The sequence below is a fragment of the Papaver somniferum genome, chromosome 11 (genome assembly GCF_003573695.1).
Source record: "Papaver somniferum cultivar HN1 chromosome 11, ASM357369v1, whole genome shotgun sequence".
NCBI lineage: Eukaryota > Viridiplantae > Streptophyta > Magnoliopsida > Ranunculales > Papaveraceae > Papaver > Papaver somniferum.
The window spans coordinates 75,639,535-75,661,710 of NC_039368.1; the positions used below are offsets into that span (position 1 = coordinate 75,639,535).

At 37.8% G+C, this 22,176-nt stretch overlaps 3 protein-coding genes across 3 annotated transcripts; all 3 read right to left on the reverse strand.

Annotated features, from left to right (window-relative positions):
• Positions 1-811: 811 nt before the first annotated feature.
• LOC113323346 (omega-hydroxypalmitate O-feruloyl transferase-like) lies at positions 812-2,532 on the reverse strand. Its single transcript, XM_026571636.1, has 2 exons — positions 1,890-2,532; positions 812-1,794 (listed from the first exon to the last, which is right to left on the reverse strand). The coding sequence occupies exons 1-2, from the start codon at positions 2,346-2,348 to the stop codon at positions 934-936; spliced, it is 1,320 nt and encodes a 439-aa protein (XP_026427421.1). The 5' UTR covers positions 2,349-2,532; the 3' UTR covers positions 812-933.
• A 1,365-nt stretch (positions 2,533-3,897) lies between these two features.
• Positions 3,898-5,012, reverse strand: LOC113323516 (17.8 kDa class I heat shock protein-like). Its single transcript, XM_026571832.1, has one exon. The coding sequence runs from the start codon at positions 4,610-4,612 to the stop codon at positions 4,109-4,111; it is 504 nt and encodes a 167-aa protein (XP_026427617.1). The 5' UTR covers positions 4,613-5,012; the 3' UTR covers positions 3,898-4,108.
• Positions 5,013-20,971: 15,959 nt separating this feature from the next.
• LOC113322877 (17.8 kDa class I heat shock protein-like) lies at positions 20,972-21,935 on the reverse strand. The gene has a single exon (XM_026571057.1). The coding sequence runs from the start codon at positions 21,670-21,672 to the stop codon at positions 21,139-21,141; it is 534 nt and encodes a 177-aa protein (XP_026426842.1). The 5' UTR covers positions 21,673-21,935; the 3' UTR covers positions 20,972-21,138.
• Positions 21,936-22,176: the final 241 nt, after the last annotated feature.

Below are 22,176 nucleotides of genomic sequence, written 5' to 3' on the forward strand. Positions count from 1 at the left end.
AAAAAAACATGACCATCCAGGTGGATGGGAAAATACACCCCACCGCACGCTGCCCTAGGGGTGTAAATTCGGGCAGGCCGGGCCGCCCGACCCAAAAACTAAGACAGACGGGACAGGCCAGGCTTAATATTTGTGAGCCCGTAAACAAATTCAGGCCGGACAGACCGGGCACAAGTAGATAATTTGCTACCCAAAGACCGCCCAAAGCCCGCTTTTTATACGGGCAGGCCAGATCGGGCCGGACAGGCCACTATTTTGATTTTTTTTTTTTAAGTTTAAATTTTCAAATAAACGGTATTAAATACAATATCCTTTCCTTTCCAACATGGCATATCATAAGTGATAGTATTATTTTATATTTAAATTACACTGATAAATATTTAATTTTAGCCTATAATAAATAATTAATTGAGTACAATAAACTTTCTAATAAGAAAAAAAATTACCATTAATGTTTTGAAAAGGTTAATTATAAGTAAAAAAAACAATTATATATTTTATTTTTTTTGACACAAAATTGACAATTATAAGAGGATATTAAATGATTAATGGCACATAGAAGGTTTTCAGGCCGGGCACCAGGCCGGGTATCAGGCGGACATCATAATTAATCGCAAAGCCCGAGACCGCCCAATAAATTAATCCAGGCCAGGCCGGGTGGTCCATGACGGGCCATAACAGGCTTTGGGCTACTTCGGGTACAGGCGGGCTCGGACGTATACAGGCGGGCCGAGTATTTTCGGATATTATTTACACCCCTACGCTGCCCTAGATCCACCCGGTTGGTTAATAAATTGTTATTAATCTAAAATTTCAACAACAAAAATACTGTAATAATATATTGAAAATCGATTGTTGATAAATTATACACAGTTTCTGCAAATATAGAATTTGAAAATCGACAATGAAAAATAATAGCCTCAATATGTGATTCTATATTTCCATCATTTCTTGGAAGATCTTCATGGAAGAAACAGGGAAACCCAAAACCACGTTTATCGTTTTGCTATCATCCCCAAGAGATAAGAACAAAATCGCTTCTTTCAGAAGAAGAGACACAGGCCCTGAAGCAATCGGCTCCCCCCAACCGAAATCTGCTGAGCTGAAAGACAGTCTAATCCAAGGACCTATCATAACCGTAGAAGCTATAGAAGCCATACTCCTGTTCACTTCATAGTGATCAATTCCAGATCGTAAGTAAGAATTTGTAACCGACTGAATCGACTTTTGAACTAACCCAATTGCGTACGAAATAGGCTTGTCTAGCAGCTCTTGTGAATTACATTGACAAGTTGTGACCGTAACTGCATTGCCGAAGTATCCTTTTGGTAATGGTGGATCGATTCTTGCTCTTCCGTCGACCACAAAGAGTAGCTTTGTTTCTTGTTCTGGTACTAGTTTTAGTGCTCGTGCTTTTGCTCTCCATACTAAAGCAGACAGCGCTTCAAAAGTTGTGCACTTGTCAAGGACTCCGTCTTCCATGGCTATTCTCTTAAGCTTTTCTAGCCTTTCTGCATCGAAAAGGAAAGAACCATAAACCATTTCTTCTTCTTCGAACAGAGCATTGGTGTTTGATATGTCTTCAATTACACCGTATTCGATATGGTGGAATTCAATCTTAGGTGGGTTTCGTGCTTTCAGTGCGGTTCGATCGAGGATCGGTGGTGTGGATAATGGAAAACCTCTTGCAACTTCACCCCATGAGTTCACAAACTCCATTGCTCCAACGCCATCAAACATGATGTGGTTCATGCATAGCCCAAGAACAAATCCTCCGCATTTAAATTTTGTCACCTGCAATATCAAAGTAATAGCAGAAACTTAATTTACTTTTTCTGTTCCAAGAATTACTGGAATGTCAAAAATTAATTTTGTCACCTACACAATACCTGAGCCACAATGAAAGGATTTCCATTAACATTGGTTGAACCCTGAATGTCAAAAACTAGTTTCGCACGAGTCTCTTCGTCGAGTTTAGTAATATCTTTGATTTCTTCGATTGTAGCATCAGTTTCAGCTTCAACAAAGACAACACCTTCTCCTGTGCAATCAACATACAACCTGGTGTCGTCATGTTCACCCTTTGTTAAGCGCCCAGCGAGTGGATAGTAGTAAACAAGAACCTTTGACAAAGCATCCTTAATGGTTGCAGCAGCTAATTCATTTCCCTTTTCCTCCGATGCCTCGAACAAGTATATAGTTTGAACCGTCCATGGATTTGTTTGGTCAAGGTTGGACAGAAAATATAAACCTTTTTCTGTTTCCTCTGCTGGAACAACCATTGTTTGTTCTCCTTTCTTAACATTTAAGACGTTCGCATTAGAACTCTCCATTACTCGGAACGACATTTTGATCTCCTCTCAAATTCTTAACAATCAAATCAAAAGTCTGAATTCTTGAGGCGATCCCCAAAGAAGTCAGATTGTTGGTGTTTCCAGAATGATACTTTATCGTAAACTTTATATAAATTTCACCAAAAAAGAATAATATACTTATACACGATTGTTTTTTCTTGTTGAGATGAAAATGACCTCCATCAACTGATGATGGTGGTGCATTCCCTTCAAGGTTGTTAATTTGAAATAAATATATCCATGCACAGCATCATTTGCCGTGTAGAGTTAAACCTTCATTAGTAGTTTATTAAGTTCCAGAATCATTTTTAGGCGTATCCATTGAAACTTTTGTCTGATATTATTATAAAAACTAAGTTAATACAACCACCTTGATGATGGCTTTAGGTAATGCGATAACATGCATGTTTCTTTCAGTGGTGAAGTCAGCTAAGTTTGGTGGTAAACAAGGGCCGCTGGGAGTTTTCATTTTTGGTTATAATATTGGGTTTGGTAAAGCATATTTGACTCTTCTTTCGAACTTTTTAAGATGTGGAGCTTACGTTCAAATCTTATTCCTCCTTCTTTACTTGATTGTATTCATTTGAGTTGATCTCACGTTGATGACATAGTTGTAATTTGGTTAGAGGATAAGTCAAGTTGTGGTTGGCTTCGTATGAGAAGCTCGTTCGTACATCACATCGATCACTCGTATGATTCCTAATAATATTTTATGCGGGTTGTTCAAACGGCTGATGGCGGATGATCAGATATGGAGCAGTTAGAATAAGATGGTAAAACACCAGTTTCTAAGAGTAGGTTCCGCTGTTGTGCAATTTTAATATTCCGAAAGTTGAATTTTATTCTTAGAATCTTGAATGATTGGACCGGTGAAATTGTTGGTGGAATGATATTTTATTCTGAGATTATATTATTAATTCATGGAACAAATTTAGTTTCAGGACCAATTGTTTTCATTTTTAGTGGTTCTACTAGGCACTTGTGAATTTCAACTTATTCACCAACCAACAAAATTATTTTACAAGACACTTAAATGGCACAGATATGAATTGATTCAAGTGATGTGCTACTGATTTGATTCCACTAGTTTTAGAAATTAGATTTCCTTGAACTCAATCCTAATTACTTCTCAAGGTCATCAAAAAATCAAGTCTTGTAGCTGTCATCTCGTATTGCAGTTGCTTTCATATGCCAAGACAAGATGTTTTTTTGGTTCTATACCCTGTGGCATGTCGCCTGCCAATGGTGCATAGAGACATAAAAACGGGATTTGAGCTTATCTCAAGATGTCCATTTTAAAACAATGATGAGAAGCACATACGCCACCCACTACAAACGAGTAACTGACTACTCTCCTATCTTAAGCTAGCAGCAAGATTTTCAATGCTGCAAAATAGTTGCTTATATGCCATCGTTTTTTGTTTTTTTTTTACCAAGTCCAACAACACTTAATATGCCGTCTTATACAACGGAACTAACCAAGTTCCATGTTAGAGCTCTGCAGCTGGTTGCTGGTTTATGCCAAATTGGCGAGTGAAGGAACAAAGTTTTAAACAAGAAACAAGCCCATGATTTTTTGATTAACAAAAATAATTTAAACCATTACAGACATGAGACATTACAAACACTGACACTAATAACAGATTACCACAAACCATAACATCTCCTCTTCTTTATTCTTCACATTTCACCCAAACATTAAGTACAAGACTTGAGAACATATCCAGAGATACATTCCATTGGTAATGGGACTCTTAACCAGAAATCTGAACAGATTTGGTTTCAGGGTTCTTCTCTTCAAATTTAGGAACACTCACAGTCAGCACTCCATTCTCCATAGACGCCTTAACTTCATCAACTTTAGCATTCTCCGGCAATCGGAATCTCCTTAGAAACTTGCCACTGCTGCGTTCAACTCTATGCCATTTATCGTTCTTCTCTTCTTTCTCTCTACTTCTTTCACCACTTATCTGAAGAACTCTTCCTTCTTCGACTTCAACTTTCACTTCTTCCTTTTTAATTCCCGGAAGATCTGCTCGGAAAATATGGGCTTCTGGGGTTTCTTTCCAATCAATTCTTGTGTTTGCCAATTGTGATGTTTCTTTTGAAATTTCAGAACCAGCCGGAAAAGAAAGTGCAGAGGAGGAAGAATTGGATCCTGAGAATGGGAAACCTTGGAATGGATCCCAAATGTCTAGTGAGAATGGGTCGAACACATTTGTCCTTTGGTTGCCGAAGAAACTTGGAATCATCGACATTTTTGGGTTGTTGAGATTTCCGGGTTTTGGTTGAGGGTTAATTTGAAAATTGTTTCTGAGAATTTGTAAGGTTATGAGATTTCAGAATGCTTATATTGCAGACTTGGAGATTTTAATGGTGATGTCGATCGAAACCATCTCGTATGTATATAAGAAGGATTAAGGTTCGTTTGTGGGGGTTTTCTTTTAAGATTTCTACACCATTCTCCATTGTTCCAGAAAATTGAAGAACAATGTATCTTCTAGAGACGTCCTTCTTCTTTCTCATTTTTTTTTTCTTTTTCGGGTTTTGTACTCGAAAAAGTTTTGTCTAGTAACTTCGATTGAGGAAGAGCAAGGGTTTTTGGTAGGAAGAGCAAAGGATGTTGAGGAACTTTGTCTTGTAATTAGACAATCTGTGGTTCTTTGGTTGTCAGATACCTCTACTTTTGAAGGTTTATCTGTAAATTCAATTTTGTATAATTGAACACTGTTTTACATATGTGATGGATGTGTGAAACATCTTCTACGGATGTAACTTTGTACAGTTTTTTTCTCTTAATACAATCTTCTTTTTTCAAAAAGAAACTTCAATTGACGTTTTGACCAAATGAACCCATACGGTACAACGAATTGCCAAAATATGAGGGTTGGTCAAATACCACTTCACTACATGTCCATGTTAAACTCAGTCCGGTGACTCCAATAGTTATAGTTTGTTTTTTTGATTGGCTAAAGCCGGATCCAGGTCCCTACTCAAATCCAGCCAGCTGGATTAGCCCCACTACTAGATCCAATCCCGCCAAATCTCTCTATACAACTAATCAAGTAAATACACACCTCTACGATGGGGATCGAACCCCTAACTTCCTCCTTACTGGAGTTGATGGGATACCACTGAGCTATGCTCTTGGACCCAATAATTACAGTTTGAGCAAGTGGAACTGTGGAATCGGTGATGTAATAATTTTCAAGCACGAGGAAAAATTGATTGATCAAAAAAGGAATAAGAGATTTACACACCCTAAGAGCAGTTATTATGATCCCATTATGGACTCAACGAAAGAGAAAAATAGTTGGGCAGACGGAAAAATTCATTGGTTTTTCGATTGCGGTTTTTGAGTAGCCGCGCGTTTCTCTTCAAACCGTGCGGGTCATCATCATCCAGGAGCGGCCTTTTTTAATCTGTGCCGTAACACTTTTTCCGTTGGCGGCTTTTTAAAATCCGCACGGCTCTTTTCTACCCGCCAACGGCTACATCTCAATGACTCCAAATTTAATCATCCAACGGCTCTCTTTGAATTTCCTATAAACATTACTCATTTCAAACTAAAATTCACACATTCACCTCTAAATCTATCTCAAAAATCACAAAAAGAATGCTTCAAACAGTGTTTCCGAGATCTCGTGATCGTAAATACACTTTAGAAGATGATTTGGTTATTTGTAGAGCTTTTGTTTTTCAAACAAATTGTAATATCAATAGGAATAGGGATGAAGCCGTGTTGAGGAGAACGTTTTGAGAGAATATTTTTATGAAGTTCATCGCAGAAACAAGGAACCTATCGTGAGGCTGAAGGATTGTCACATCGTTTTAGTGTAGGTAGTCGGGAAATATCGGAATTGCTATCTCTACTTGTGCACAATCACCAATATAAACTTATTTGAAGTTGTGGATGAAGTGGAACCAAGAACACTGGTGATGTGGGTAGTATCTCACGGCAGACCTTTCGCCTTCCAAGCTTGTTTCAACATTCTTAGAGAGCTCAACAAATTCAACCCCTTCAGCATCCTATGAATGCACCTGGCGGCTATTAAACGAGGATGTTAATTGACGGTTTGTAGTAGTTGCTTTAATCTAATGTATTTGCTTTACTCCAATACAGTGTGTTTTTATTATAAGAAAGGTTTAAATTAGTTAATACTGATGGTTCAAATGCGAAGAATTTTTTATTGATTAGATTAACATATCATATAACACCGGGGTAAGAAAATGCGATGGTGAATCGACTTGTTCCTACACTTTAATCAGTTCACTCTACCAAGAAACACCTAGGACATTTCAAGAAGTGTTTTCCTTATGTGTCTTCTTCTGTAGAAGTACAGAAATTCATGGAAAATGCTTGTATTCGTGATTTTCATCTCCACGGTGCTCGCAGTGTAATAACTTCTTCTTCAATCTGGATTTAAGTTTGAAGTTCCTGCACAGTGTTGCAAACTTTTCTTCTTCTTTTTTAACCTTCATAGCATCCTCAGCATCTGTGGTTCCTGTGGACAGTTGGGATCTTGACATTGTAAATACCCGATCTTTTCTGGCTGGGATTCAATCACCATTCTGATGCATGAAAAACCTTCCCGAATACATCCAAGGGCATTGCATCAGACTGTGGTCATCCACGAAATATAATGGACAAACCTCTTTTGCTTCATCATATTTGCTTCACTTTGCTTTTAGAAAACATGGTGGATGTTTTTTGGCTGAGAATGATTTTTGTTGGTTGGGCTGAGTATCAAAATTAGTGTTGTATTAATTATAAAAATAAGGAAATTTTGATAAAGTGACCCAGTTTTGAATTAGGGTAAAAAAAGTGCCCCTGCTTTTTTGCATTTTCTTAAACTGCCCCGTTTTTTTCAAATACCGCTTTCCATCCCGTTAAATGCAAGGTGGCAGCTATCTCACCTGTTAAAAAGTCATATTTACCCCTGAACTATGTCGTGAACTATGAACCCTAACCATGAACCATGAACCCTAAACCCCTAACCCTGAACTATATCGTGAACCATGAACCCTAAACCATGAACAACGAAGCCTGAACTATGAACCCTAAACCCCTAACCCTGAACCCTGAACTATATCGTGAACCATGAACCCAGAACCATGAACTTTGAACCCTGAACCTTAAACCCCTAACCCTGAACCCCGAACCCTAAATCCACGAACCGAGCTCGACGAACCTGAAAAAATGAAGTAGAAGATAAACGTGACAAGTAAAGGGTAAATAAGTAAAAAATTAGATGGAAAAGTTAACAATGGGGGCAGTTTTGAAAAGTTGAAAAAAACGGGGGAAATTTATTAAACCGAAATTGAGAGTGGGGCAGTTTATCAATATTCGCTAAAAATAAAGAGTCGTTACTTTTTAGCCGTTGGTAATTCATGTGAGGCAGTCTAGATAAATCCACGCGAATACATTTCCAATGGCTCTATTTTCTTACCCTATAAATTCAACTCTTCCCGTTTCCAAATTCACATCTTAATTTGTCTTTATAAAATTCTTAATCTCAAATCAATAGAAAAATGTCTGCTAAAATTTGTGGTCTTAAATTTACTGGTATAGATTATGAAATTTGGATAAGGGGCGAAAATGTTATTTCAAGACCATAGACAAGATACAACTATCACATGAGAGATTAAGCTGTTGGTCCTCAAGGCACTCATAGCCACGATTTCTTGTATATGTCCTAAAAAATTCTTTCGATATACACTGGTCATGTCGACCCCATCATATGGACACACTAGGTTCCTATCACGTCTCTGCAAGATACGCTAATAAAAGACAAGTGACCCAAAGTCTAGCAGAGACATTAATCGGGCGCACAAAGCCCTTCCTCTCTCTTCAGGACGAGTCCCTGCCGATCACAGAGATATTCAGATATGTCAATAAAATCTCGGAGAGATTCACATCTCTTCTCAAAATACCGGAGAGATTCACATCTCTCCGCAAAATCTCAGAGAGATAGCAAAATCGCCGAAAGATTCACATTTGTCTACAAAATCTCAAAGAGATTCACATCTCTTCTCAAAATCCGGGAGAGATGTTAATCTCTCCGTAAAATATCGGAGAGACTCACATCTCTCCGAAAAATCACAGAGAGATTCACATCTCTCTGCAAAATCTCAAAGAGATTCATATCTCTCCTCAAAATCCCAAAGAAATTCACATCTGTCCACAAAATCTCAAAAAGATTTACATCTCTTTTCACAATCCCGGGTAGATTCATATCTCGTAGAGATTCACATCTATCCACAAAATCTCGTAGAGACTCACATCTCTCCCCAAAATCACAGAGAAATTCACATCTCTACGCAAAATCTCGTAGAGATTCATATCTCTCTACAAAATTTCGTAGAGATTCACATCTCTCTGCAAAATCTCAAAGAAATTCAAATATCTTCTCAAAATCTCGGAGAGATTCACATCTCTCCACAAAATCTCAAAGAGTTTCACAATCCTAGAGAGATTTACCTCTCTCCGCAAAATCTCAGTGAGATTCAAATTTCTTGAGAAATCTCAGACAAGGTCGAATATTCCCCATAATAGGCACACGTCTTACCTAGGGCTCAAGCCTATTCCTCAGCCTCTGAAACACACTCACGGCTAGTAAATTGAGCCTGAACTATACATGTCTATCCAAAAATGTGGATAAGCTCTCTTGAGCTCCCCATGCTCACCAAAGGAACCCAAAAGCAATAATACGGTCTCCACATGACATATGTGACGGCCATGGAGAAAGGGATCTCAACCTTATCTCTTCTCACACTCTGCACACGATTCATAAGGCATTCCATGACCTTTTCACGTGACTCATCCTAGTCATTCTCACAAATGAGAAAATATCTCTCTATCATGGCCAACTCGGCTAAAGAGAATATTTCTCTGTCTCAACACATCATCACAAAGGTTGACTCAGCTTTCACACAAATGGGGGGATATCAATTAGGGTTTTGGATTGGCTGCCTACGGCAGTGGAATAATAAGATAAACTCAAACTAGTTTATCTTTATCTATTCCTGAAGAGACGGGAAAAGTGTTCCGCACGACAAGATAAGAAATCCATATCTTCACCGACCTGATATTAGAGAATTCTACTATAAATACGTCATATATTTATCCAAGCTAACATAGAACTTTCTCATAACCTCTCAGAGCAGTTCTTCTTCAAACCCTAGAATTATCTGATCTCTCGCTTCATCTGCTTCCCTTCTTAAGACTATCTCTAACCTCTCCTGTGACTGAAGTAGCTTTTGAACGGCCACTGTGCGCGGATTCGGTGAACATTGTTCGTGCTCAACCTCCCGTAACTCACTTTCATAAAACCCGGAATCCCACTTTAGCCTCTCACCAATTTTAGGTAACTATATTTTGGCGACCACTGTGGGAGGTTCTTCACTCAGTTACAGATCTCAATCATGGTCACTATTAGGAAGGAAGCGATTCGACCAATCTAAACATAAAAACGTTTCATTGATTCAGTCTCTATAAACCCAGATTTAGTCGAGATAGTTATCTCTACCAGTACTTTTCCCTCTCAGACTAATTTTCGACCTTATTGAATAGGTTGATGACGTTTTAGATTGCCTGAATCTCTTCCTGCATACAAAACGCTCCAATAACCTATTTTCATTAAAATCTACTGTTAATCCTTGAAAAAGTTAGGTAAGGACCAAGGCGAGATCCTGGGGACTCAATAAAATCTTGCAAAATCTCAGATCGACATCCAGAATTATATGAAAACACCTTTAGAGTTACCAGTAGGGATTGATCCAACAAATCAGATCGAGTACACTTTTCTTAAAAAATGAGTACTAAAATTGATAAGAATAGCACGGACGAGATCCAGTATGTCTGCAATCGACCTCGCCGGAGAAGATGAAGACCGCTATGAACACGACAGAGCAAAGAACAACCATCCATTCGACCTTATCACTCTCAAGGACCAGATGACGCTCTAAACTTGGATATTCTGACGAGTATTTTCTCCAAAATTCGTTTAGGTCAAGGGCCCTCAACCTGGTCACAGGACACTCGGGAAGTTCACTTCACTTTACTATTTAACTTATAACCCTTTCATTCGATACTCGATTGACCTAGTTCTTTTCTCTGTCGGATTTGTCTTCTCGTCGTCTATAGGAAAAACTTAGAGGAAACTTGGAAAGCCTCCAAAAAATTCGTGACCTAGTCGAACACGTTGCAAAGCCACATAAGGTCATAAAACGCCAACAAAGATACATCTTGTCGCCCTTCGTGCTTCAGAGGATCATGACAATAACGTGACAAAGTAGGAAACAAAACTAGATCCAAATACAAGTGATTTTATATTTTTCATGGTTGTAGTAATGAGGTTCAAACTCTCGTATTTGTGAAGGATAATTTTTTAGACTTAATAAAAAAGATAAAATATATACAATAAATTATTAACAATGGTGAGAGGTACTGAGACTAATGATTCGACCAATTTTCATAACATAGGGCTCAATGATTTATTCTCAACAATAATCGCTCAAAACATAAATTATATGGACTCTTATTTTTCCAAAGTAGATTCTCAAAATATTGATTGTAAATGTTAAGCATGGAACATCAAATCACCTAAGCTAAGCATGACCCATCTAATCAAATAACAACCAATTTAATTAAATCATATTTCAATTAATTTTTAATGCAAAATTCTTAAAAAGAATTAACAAAATTACCCATGTATGAAGCTCGGCCTCCTCCGTCGTCCCAGTGATGGGTTCTAACTCCGCATATTGGAAACACGCTCAAAGGAATTTTTCATTGCTCAAAAGAGGTGTACAAATGATGAAATGGAGATAATAATGAAAATCGGGTGTTTGCAACGTTTATAATTGTTGCAAACACCGTTACAAAGAACGATAAATGAAAAGTGTTGTAGTTTACAGAATACTACGACCCTCAAGTGACAGTCGTTGTTACTGTAGTATGAACGACTGTCTCTGATTGTCTAATGTTCTTCGTGTTCTTGAGTTGCAACAGCAGAAATGGTGGCTATGCAACTCGATTTTTCTTCACTCTGTAGCCTCCAAATCTTCCCCAAACTCTCGACCCCCTGGTAGTAGACCCAAGGAGCCTTTATATACTCACATGCACGCTGAAATCCCTCACAATAACTCCAAATAATTCTTCTTTACTCGGGCAGTGAAGAGAGAATATTTTGAGATATTTTCTTTCTCCACGCGTTTCCAGCTCTGATTCTTCCCTTGTTTAGACTTTATACGCATCAAACAATAGTTATAACTCTCCCAGATCATCTCAGCCATACGCAAACACAAGAAATCCCGTGAATATTCTTCTCTGCACGTTCTCCCCTGTTTCCAGTTCGTGGCTTCCCTAGCCAATTCTAGCCAAATTTAATTGAACACAACAATTGCAATAGATTTATAAATGTCCGAGGAACAATACCACAAATTTTCAGCGATTTAATCTCCCTATAACACCTTCATTTTGTTGATTGAAAATCTGCCAGAGAGTAAAAATATTTTCCCGCCACAAAGTTTATTTGAATTTGAGAAGAAGGAAGGGTGTCCCCCTATCCTGAACTGGGGTGCGAATAGAAGATGCCTTGGGGGTGACCTGGGGGTGCCCCTTAGTAATTAGGTTACCCCTTATCCAAAAGCGAGAGTCCGAATAACACTTGTCCTCCGGGTGCCAAAATCAACTTTTCGATCCGAATTTTCCAAAAATGTTTATTTCCTAAAAATACATAAAAACACAATATTAGTACAAAAATAGAGTTCCAACAATACGGACATTGAGGAAAAATTAGACACAAAAATGTGTCTATCAATACCCCCAAACTTATTATTTGCTAGTCCTCGAGCAAATTCATTCTAGAAAGGAAAATCATTTGAACCCCTAGGTGGCCCTAGTGGCGGAGTGTTGTCTCCGGAGGGTTTACCAGAGGTATACCCACAAAACCTTTACTCCAGACCCTAGCTATCTACGCAGAACCTTGGAAGGCACTAAAGAATCTCCTTGGTTGGCATACAAACATTGACTATAGGAGGAAGTACCCTGATGCGAAATTCCAATTGTTGTACACGAGTTTTCACTCAAGCATACTAAAATTCATATAAGTGACAGAGCTCTACTAAGATAGTTTCACGATGGACATCATACTCGGAGTCAGACTAATCACATGAAAAGATCAAGAAGATGGAAATAGAAAAATGTAGATGGTTGAAAAGTGAACGGTGCTTCCCATATCTGTCTGAAGGCCACTGCTAAAATAAACCTATCCTAATGGACTGAGATACCGGTCTGACTAAGATCAACACTGCTGGCATATACAAGGGAACCAGCGTCCGATAACCTAAATCTAGATCAACTAACTGGCATATACAAGGGAACCAGTGGTTGACTACATAGAATAATAACCTTTTTTTTCGATTTTTTCTCTTTTTTTTTTTAACGGCATGAATAGATCTTTTGGATCCAAGCGCATGCTTCTTGTCAGCATATTACACGATAGTTCCCACGGGTCCTGCATTCCACGCTTGTTTAGGCGACGGAGACAGGGAGAACACACACATATTGCTATCCAAGTGTTAATATTTATTCCGATTGGTCTAATTGGTCCGATCTCAACTTTTTTTTTTATTTTTTTTTATAAAGTAACTCAATCACTCTAATTCACCCTAGCAGTGGTAACAACTTGAATCGTGTGCCCCACCTAATCAATTAGAGAAACATAGTTTAAAAGCAAAAAAAAATAAAAATAGAAGTGAAAAGGACTCAACGAAATATGGTGAAACTATCATGTTATTTCTAACACCTGAGCTCTGTTCTTTTATGAATAGACTCTTTAGATGTTTCCATTTATTCAGATTGGTTCCTCAACTCCTACAACCAAGATGTTCCCATCCACTTAGATTGGTTAGTGCAAACCTTAATAGGCATAAATTTCTAGGCTATGGAGTTTAATAATTGCAACTAAAAAGTTTCTCCCATACCCCCAAACTTAAATCTAACATTGTCCTCAATGTTCTAAAGATGAAACTAAAAGCATGAACAAGGAGAAACTGTTACCATTTGAAGCGTAAGAGTTAAGGAAAGATATTACCTTGTTGCATGAGCATGGGATACCTCCCAAGAAGTGCTAATTTTATAGTCTTCATCCAGACTTAGGAAAGGATCAGTCAACTCGGATCGTATAACAGTTGCCGGAATAACTGTGGGTCTTTAAAACCAAATAGAGCTGACCAAAGGAAATTGCAGTAAACCAAGAAAGTGAACAAGACTAGTGTTCCCTTACCTAGTTTCCTGATTAAGATATTTATATCTAATTGTGGTTCAGGTTGAGGTTCTATGAAAGGGACTAAATAAAATATTTTCCTTTGATGCATTTCCTCATAGATTGGATCCAAATTACTAGGTCCTAGAGTCTGGAAAAACTCAAATAAGAACTTAGAATCACAAAATAATAATAACCTAAATAACTGAGGATCCTCTAAGTCAATCAGGTCTGACTTACATAATTGACCACAGTGAGCGTAGTGGTCATTCTTAAGCAAATGTGTCGATTCTAATTTCCTAAGGCATTTAGGTTTAGTCTCACAACTTAATATTCGACACATTTGAAATCTATATGTTCCCACATTTGGAAGAAAACTATTTGGTGGGAAAACAAAATCAATCTTGGTATTATTGCCTGGGTTAACCACATCAACCAGAGGATGGGTTTCTAACAGTTGAGACTCTTGTTGGATATCATTAGGTTCTGGAAAACGAGTATGAAGATAATCTTGTAAGATGGTTGAGGCATTGATGCCAAGTCCCAAGTGAGGGACCTTACTAAGAGTTAAATCACATGGAGGATGATACTCACCCCCAAACTTAGAGTTTTCAGTGTTTCTAGATAGACTAGTCACAACTTCCCTAATTTGTAGGTCATCAGATTCTTGAAAATGGGCCATTGATTCTTCTAAGTTGTAATCTTGCGGTGCATCCTCACTCATCTCTACGAGTTCATCTAAGACTATTGTTTCTAAATCGTATGACTCTAAAAGAGTATTCTCAGGATAAACCGGTTCCTCTAAACCTTTCTTGGTTTCGTAAACATGACATACTACATCGTCTGAAACGGGGGTATCTCTAGTCAAATCCTCGTCCTTTTGAATAGGTGAATAATTTTTAAAATTATTAGGATCTGAACCAGAAATAATATAATCATTATAAGGATCAACTGGGCTAACAAATTCCTGATCACTATTCCCACACATTTCCGATTCTTCATCAGCACTATCTTCATCATCATAATATAATTTTTGACATCTAATAATTATCAATCTTTGTTCCAAACAAAGCGGTCTATTTTTATAATACTTCTCGTAGATCGTTAGAGGTGATTCATCGCTAACCGTTGGAACATCCCAATGTCGTTTCCCTTGCATATATTCACCAAGAGTCATTTTCGAAGACGTCTCTTGATAACGAGAATTTCTACTCATATATTCTCGTAACGTCATTTCAGGTGGCGTCTCCTGAAAAGGATTCATCACCGAAGAAACACAAACTACAGAGGAATTCTACACAATCACAAACAAGGCCGACTCGACTCCACCAAAGCAAACTTAAATATTTCTAGCAAACAAAAAGCATGATGGCTCCACTTAGATTGTTTTCTAGACCAGCTTTTATTCCTTCGAAAAGGAATTCGTTACAGTTTGAGCACACCCCTCTGGAATCAATCCGAGCTAATGTAAGTTGAATCGAGGCGAGGGAAGCTTAGTAGAGCTTTGATACCCAAGGCCTCACCGCATTAGAAGGCGGCGCAGTCACGCATTCAACTCACAAAAACCATCATGAATTTTGAAGTGTGCTTAAAGAGGAACCAATATTTTTCGAACGAGTTTCCTATTAAGCTCGTTACCCTATCGGTCTCGTTCTATTCCATATTTTAAAGCTTCGGTTCGCGTTAGGTTTCGTTTTCCTAAGGCGGGCAAGAAGGGAACGGTGATGAAATCCGAACCCTTATCTTGTTTAGGCCAGGCCTTGCCCTTTACTAGGAAAATAAAGACAGTCCGGTTCGTCCTCAAACAATTATCACCTTAAGGCAGACAGTAACCCGCTTGCAGGAGATTCGCGGGTGTTTCGATTGGACTTACCTCCCGTACCAGACGGGCGATGAACCGCTGTCGTCGACTCGGGCCACGACTCCGATGCCGTGTGCGAACCCGAGGGGCCGAGACGATATAGTAATCGTCGTCCTTCTCTGCAAACAGTTTGTATTTAATTATTTTTTTTTAATTATATAACCCTTCCGTAGGGTTTAAAAAAATGTCCAATGTTCAATGTCCGGAAAAAAAATGTCCAAAAATAAAAGATTACAAAAATAAAACCTTAATTACAGTTTCTAAAAGAAAAATTAATAATAATAAAAAAATATCTAAATAATAATAATAATAATAATAAAAAAAAAAAAATCCTTCGTCTTCTTTCCCTTCTTTTTGCTTTAAGCTTTGCTCACAGTCTTTATGAAATCGCCAAACATCTTTGACAACTTCTTCTTCTTCTTTTTTTCTTTTCGACCCAATCCTCAAAACATGTATCACATAGACAAATACCCAAAGAACGTAAAAAAGAACAAAGAAAAATAAATCTAAAAAAAAAATTCTACCTAAACACAATTCCACGTCGGCGGCGCCAAAATGATTTTATATTTTTCATGGTTGTAGTAATGAGGTTCAAACTCTCGAATTTGTGAAAGATAATTTTTTAGACTTAATATACAATAAAATATTAACAATGGTGAGAGGTACTGGGACTAATGATTCGGCCAATTTTCATAACATAGGGCTCAATGATTTATTCTCAACAATAATCGCTCAAAACATAAATTATATGGACTCTTATTTTGCCAAAGTAGATTCTCAAAACATTGATTGTAAATGTTAAGCATGGAACATCAAATCACCTAAGCTAAGCATGACCCATCTAATCAAATAACAACAAATTTAATTAAATCATATTTCAATTAATTTTTAATGCAAAAGTCTTTAAAAAAATTAACAAAATTACCCATGTATGAAGCTCGGCCTCCTCCGTCGTCCCAGTGATGGGTTCTAACTCCGCATATTGGAAACACTCTCAAAGGAATTTTTCATTTCCCAAAAAAGGTGTACAAATGATGAAATGGAGATAATAATGAAAATCGGGTGTTTGCAACATTTATAATTGTTGCAAACACCGTTACAAAGAACGATAAATGAAAAGTGTTGTAGTATACAGAATACTACGACCCTCAAATGACAGTCGTTGTTACTGTAGTATGAACGACTGTCTCTGGTTGTCTAATGTTCTTCGTGTTCTTGATTTGCAGCAGCAGAAATGGTGGCTCTGCAACTCGATTTTTCTTCACTTTGTAGCCTCTAAAGCTTCCCCAAATTCTCGACCCCCCTGGTAGTAGACCCAAGGAGCCTTTATATACTCACATGCACGCTGAAATCCCTCACAATAACTCCAAATAATTCTTCTTTACTCGGGCAGTGAAGAGAGAATATTTTGAGATATTTTCTTTATCCACGCGTTTCCAGCTCTGATTCTTCCCTTGTTTAGACTTTATACGCATCAAACAATAGTTATAACTCTCCCAGATCATCTCAGCCATACGCAAACACAAGAAATCCCGTGAATAATTCTTCTCTGCACGTTCTCCCCTGTTTCCAGTTCGTGGCTTCCCTAGCCAATTCTAGCCAAATTTAATCGAACACAACACTTGCAATAGATTTATAAATGTCCCAGGAACAATACCACAAATTTTCAGCGATTTAATCTCCCTATAACACCTTCATTTTGTTGATTGAAAATCTTCCAGAGAGTAAAAATATTTTCCCGCCCAAAAGTTTATTTGAATTTGAGAAGAAGGAAGGGTGTCCCCCTATCCTGAACTGGGGTGCGAATAGAAGATGCCTTGGGGGTGACCTGGGGGTGCCCCTTAGTAATTAGGTTACCCCTTATCCAAAAGCGAGAGTCCGAATAACACTTGTCCTCCGGGTGCCAAAATCAACTTTTCGAGCCGAATTTTCCAAAAATGTTTATTTCCTAAAAATACATAAAAACACAATATTAGTACAAAAATAGAGTTCCAACAATACGGACATTGAGGACAAATTAGACACAAAAATGTGTCTATCAACAAGGCTCAACCGAAACTTAGCCTTATCCTAAGATGCAGAGCTGCTAGTCGATATGCTACCTCAACAATGTTCTGTCAGAAAGAAGAAGAACTAGACCTGGGAGTTACGGCCAAGACTCGATTAGCCTCCAGTTCAGCTTTACCAAAATTACCACACTTCATTTTCCGATGGAACCTCAGTTCACCCAAGAAGGAGAAGGATAATATCTTTGCAGGCTAATCTATCAAGGGAAAAGAAATCCGAAGCGATACTCATGAGGCCAAAAATTCAGATAAATCTTCATTACTCAGTATATAGCCGCAACCAACTAATGTCACTGAAGTAAACAAGGGAAGGATCCGAGATCATTGCTCCAGGCTACACGCTACTCATCCAGACGCCAACTAGCATTTCCCTTGGTCAAAGCCTCTTTTATCGAAAAAACGGCTCAACAAGCTGCCCATGTTTCAGAGTCGCACATGATGAACGAAGGACAAGATACATCTTCCAGGTAGTAGAATGGTCTGCTACTCTCAATTTAGGTTGATCATCTCCCATAAGAATAGATCTTAGCTGAGAACTTTCAATGAATGTTTACATGAGTCCTTGTCAAGATACATGGCAGAGACAGAACAATGACTTTTCCTCAAAACTCAATCTCGAGAAATACGTAGATCTTTCCCAGACGATCAAGCATCTCCAGTCGATAACCCATATTCATACAATAAACTGGGCATTGATGAAGAACCGTGCATCATACATTTGTATGACTAACGTGAGACTGCCCAAACATCCAACTCATAGGTGACAAAGTGACTATTTATATTATAATGGGAAATATGACTAGTGACTATTTACAGGAAAGAGTATTGCAAAAGGTTTGGAGCCTAGAACTAAGATTTTTATTCATCGGTACGGATGTCAAACGTTATACAAAAATTTTATGGATGGTTCACAATGATAATTCTGGGTTGTCCAATGAAGAACTGGTGAGTATCTTCATACCTTTGTCCTCATTGAGCAACTGTATCATAGTTTCATTAAAATCATATTAAATAACTTGTTGTTTATGTGTTTTCCAAAAAACCATGGTTCAAGCCCAGTTTATTGAAGAAAACGTAAGAGAGTCTAAGCATTTTTAGTGTTATGAACTCCATAAGGCTAACGTCAATAGATTTGATGTAATTCGATGTTATATGTAAGTCTAAATGTGATAAACAACGGTTAATATAAAACAGAATCCTAATCTAAGGTCTAAATATTTCTATTCATTATTATTACTGCTTCATTTACAAGACATAAACTTCGACAATAATAAGAACTAACTAACAACTTAAATAAAAATTTAGTACAATCTTTGGCCTTCTGGTTATCTTCACTTGACGTATCTTCCACTCAACGCGCTCCTTAATATCTTATATTTTGTTTTTGTAGCTACGGTTCTTCACTTTCAAAACTGGAGTTTTTCTTTGCCTTTTAGCAGAAAATTTTCTTCGATTAACTTCTAAAACTTGCACTTCCCTTTTACCAATTTTCATACCTTAAAACAACAGCTTCAAGTTTTGCATCAAAGAAAAGTGTGATAGCCTTTTAAGACATTTCACTTAACAATAGAATAAAAATTAGAGAAAAGAGATTAGTAAATAAAATTCAAGAGGAGTGAATTTTGATATGAGTAGAGTGTTTGAAGCTGCCGGTGACACTGTAGTACAGTGGTAAAGTCACTGGGTGTTGATACCAGTGACCAGAGTTCGAAACTAGAATAAAAATTAGAAAAAAGATTAGTAAATAAAATTCAAGAGGAGTGAATTTGATGTGAGTGGAGTGTTTGAAGTTAGTATACCGATCAAAGAAAAGGAGTGCTCGAAGTTAGTGATAATTTATAGTAGTAAAAATATGACCATTTTTTTACTCTAGAAAAATAGATGTTGGCGGATTTATTTCGACCGCCGGGCGGTCTTACTTCGCCTGTACGGATTTTCTGAACCCGACAACATTTAATCATTAGCCGCGCGTTTTATGAGGTCTCGCCCAATGTAGTTAATCTCGTCCGAGATGGCCGAGATATCGCTGATAATATCGGTTTCGCTATTTCACCGGGATGCCGGTATTGGTGATATTTCGATATTGGCCGATATTTCACCTGTATTTACCGAAATATCGTGTCTCGGTATTCGACCGGTATTCATCGGAATTCGATATTGACTACATTGGTCTCGCCCAATACTTTTACCATAGTAGAAAATCTATTTTTCCCATCCACCTGACTTAATATATTTTTCAATCAGTTACAGTAGTTCCAGAGGAACTTCCCCAATTAATTCAAAACAAAGAAACGAAAGACGTTGATAACCACCACATCTACTATATCAACCAAAGTTCTCTGACAACATGTTCTGTGTCAGCTCTTTTTCTGTGACTATGATCAATTCCTTACGTTTACTTCTAGAATGTAAAAATGATCCCTTTGTTATATAACAGCCATATTCTGATAAGAATCGGAAAGATACTGCATATGAACTACGAAAGCTGTTTATATTTGTGTTTCAAACAAGTTGTGCATTAACAATGCCATAAAGAACTCTCTAAAATTACCCTTGATGCCATAAATACCGAGTGTTATGGAGTCCATGAATTGTTTTAGCTGAATTTCTGAACACATAAAAGTGTCCAACACTCACCCTTTACATCATCTATACAACAACCTCTGACAAAATGGGGATATCTAGTTGCCTCAGCAGTTCAGGCATATCCTACTGACTTGACCAACGAGAAATTGATTAAGCAATTGTTACTCAAACAATCAGAGCTGTCCAGCAGATGAGAGGCTGAGAAGAATGGCTCTGAGCTAGCCTCAACAAACTCAGTTTGTAAACCATTTGCCTAAATTTTTATAGCATTAGTTAATGTCAAACTCGGCTTTCTACAATTCATTGGAAATCCTTGCAAAAAGTTCGGTTAGTCAAGTGAAGAACAAAAGCCTGCTTTAAGAGAGGTATGGGCAGCTCTCCCTTGCATAAATTTTGTTGCTGCAGAAATCCCTCAATTTCTAAGGTTCAAGTGAGAGTCCTCCCACGAGTTTATGACGAATAGGTAATGCAGTAAACATAAATTTGTAGAAATGGCAAAGAACACAAAAAGAAGCAGTATGAGATAGGATTCACCTGCACTTGTTATAAGGATGTCCATTTATAACAATTATAACAACGATGAGATTTTCTTGAGAAAACCAGGAACAGAAGCTTAATGCAGGAAATTCAATGCTGCAGAATAGACGCTTATATGCCAACTCATCTCGGCACCCGGGCTAACGAAGTTCCAAGTTAGAGCTCTCTTTGCATTAAAAAAGGAAAAGAAAAGTTAGAGCTCTCTATCTGGTTATGCCATATTGGCAAGACGATGGACATGAATCCTTCGCAAATTTGACCAGTGTGAATTCAATTGCAATATTAGCAGAAAACATATAGACAAGAAACAAGCTTATACGAGTAGTTTTCATTAACAAGAAAAGTTTAAACCATTACAGACAGACTTTGGCACTAATAACAGACTACCACAACACCATAACATCTCATCTTCTTATTCTTCACATTTCACACACCACACAAGACTTATGAGCAGAGACATTTCATTAGTTATTAGCGTTATTAGCCCTAGGCACTTGATCAGATATTTGAATTGATTTGGTTTCAGGCTTCTTCTCTTCAACCTTAGGAACACTTACAGTGAGCACTCCATTCTCCATAGACGCCTTAACGTCATCAACTTTAGCATTCTCCGGCAATCGGAATCTCCTTAGAAACTTACCACTGCTCCGTTCAACTCTATGCCATTTATCGTTCTTCTCTTCTTTCTCTCTACTTCTTTCACCACTTATCTGAAGAACCCTTCCTTCTTCAACTTCAACTTTCACTTCTTCTTTCTTAATACCAGGAAGATCTGCTCGGAAAATATGGGCTTCTGGGGTTTCTTTCCAATCGATTCTAGTGTTTGCCAATTGTGAAGTTTCTTTCGAGATTTCAGAACCAGCCGGAAAGGAAAGTGGAGAGGAAGAAGAATTGGATCCTGAGAATGGGAAACCTTGGAATGGATCCCAAATGTCTAGTGAGAATGGGTCGAACACATTTGTCCTTTGGTTGCCGAAGAAACTTGGAATCATCGACATTGTTGAGAGTTTGTGGTTTTGGGGTTTTGATTGAAGGTTAATTTGAAAACTGTTTTCTGAGTATTCGTGAGTTAGGTTATGAGAATTCAGAATCTTGATGTTGCAGAATTAGGTTGGATGGTTGCGTCGATCGGAATCATCTCGTATTTATATGTAGAATTAAGAAGGATCGGGATCTGTTTGTGAGGGTTTCTTATTAAGATTTCTACACCATTCTCCATTTTTCCAGAAAATTGAAGAACAATGTCTCTTCTGGAAACGTCCATCTTCTTTTTCTTTTTTTCTTTTCTTTGCATTTTGTACTGTAAAAAGTTTAGTCTAGTAACTTCGATGGACCTTTTGACCAAATGGGCCCATACGGTACGACGAATTGCCAAATGAAACGGATTGGGAAAGTACCACCCCCACTGCAGGTCCAGGTTAAACTTGGTCCGGTGACTCCGATGATACTATTCATCTATGCATTCTGATCCTATTCAGTTAGCTAATCTACCCATTGGAGTT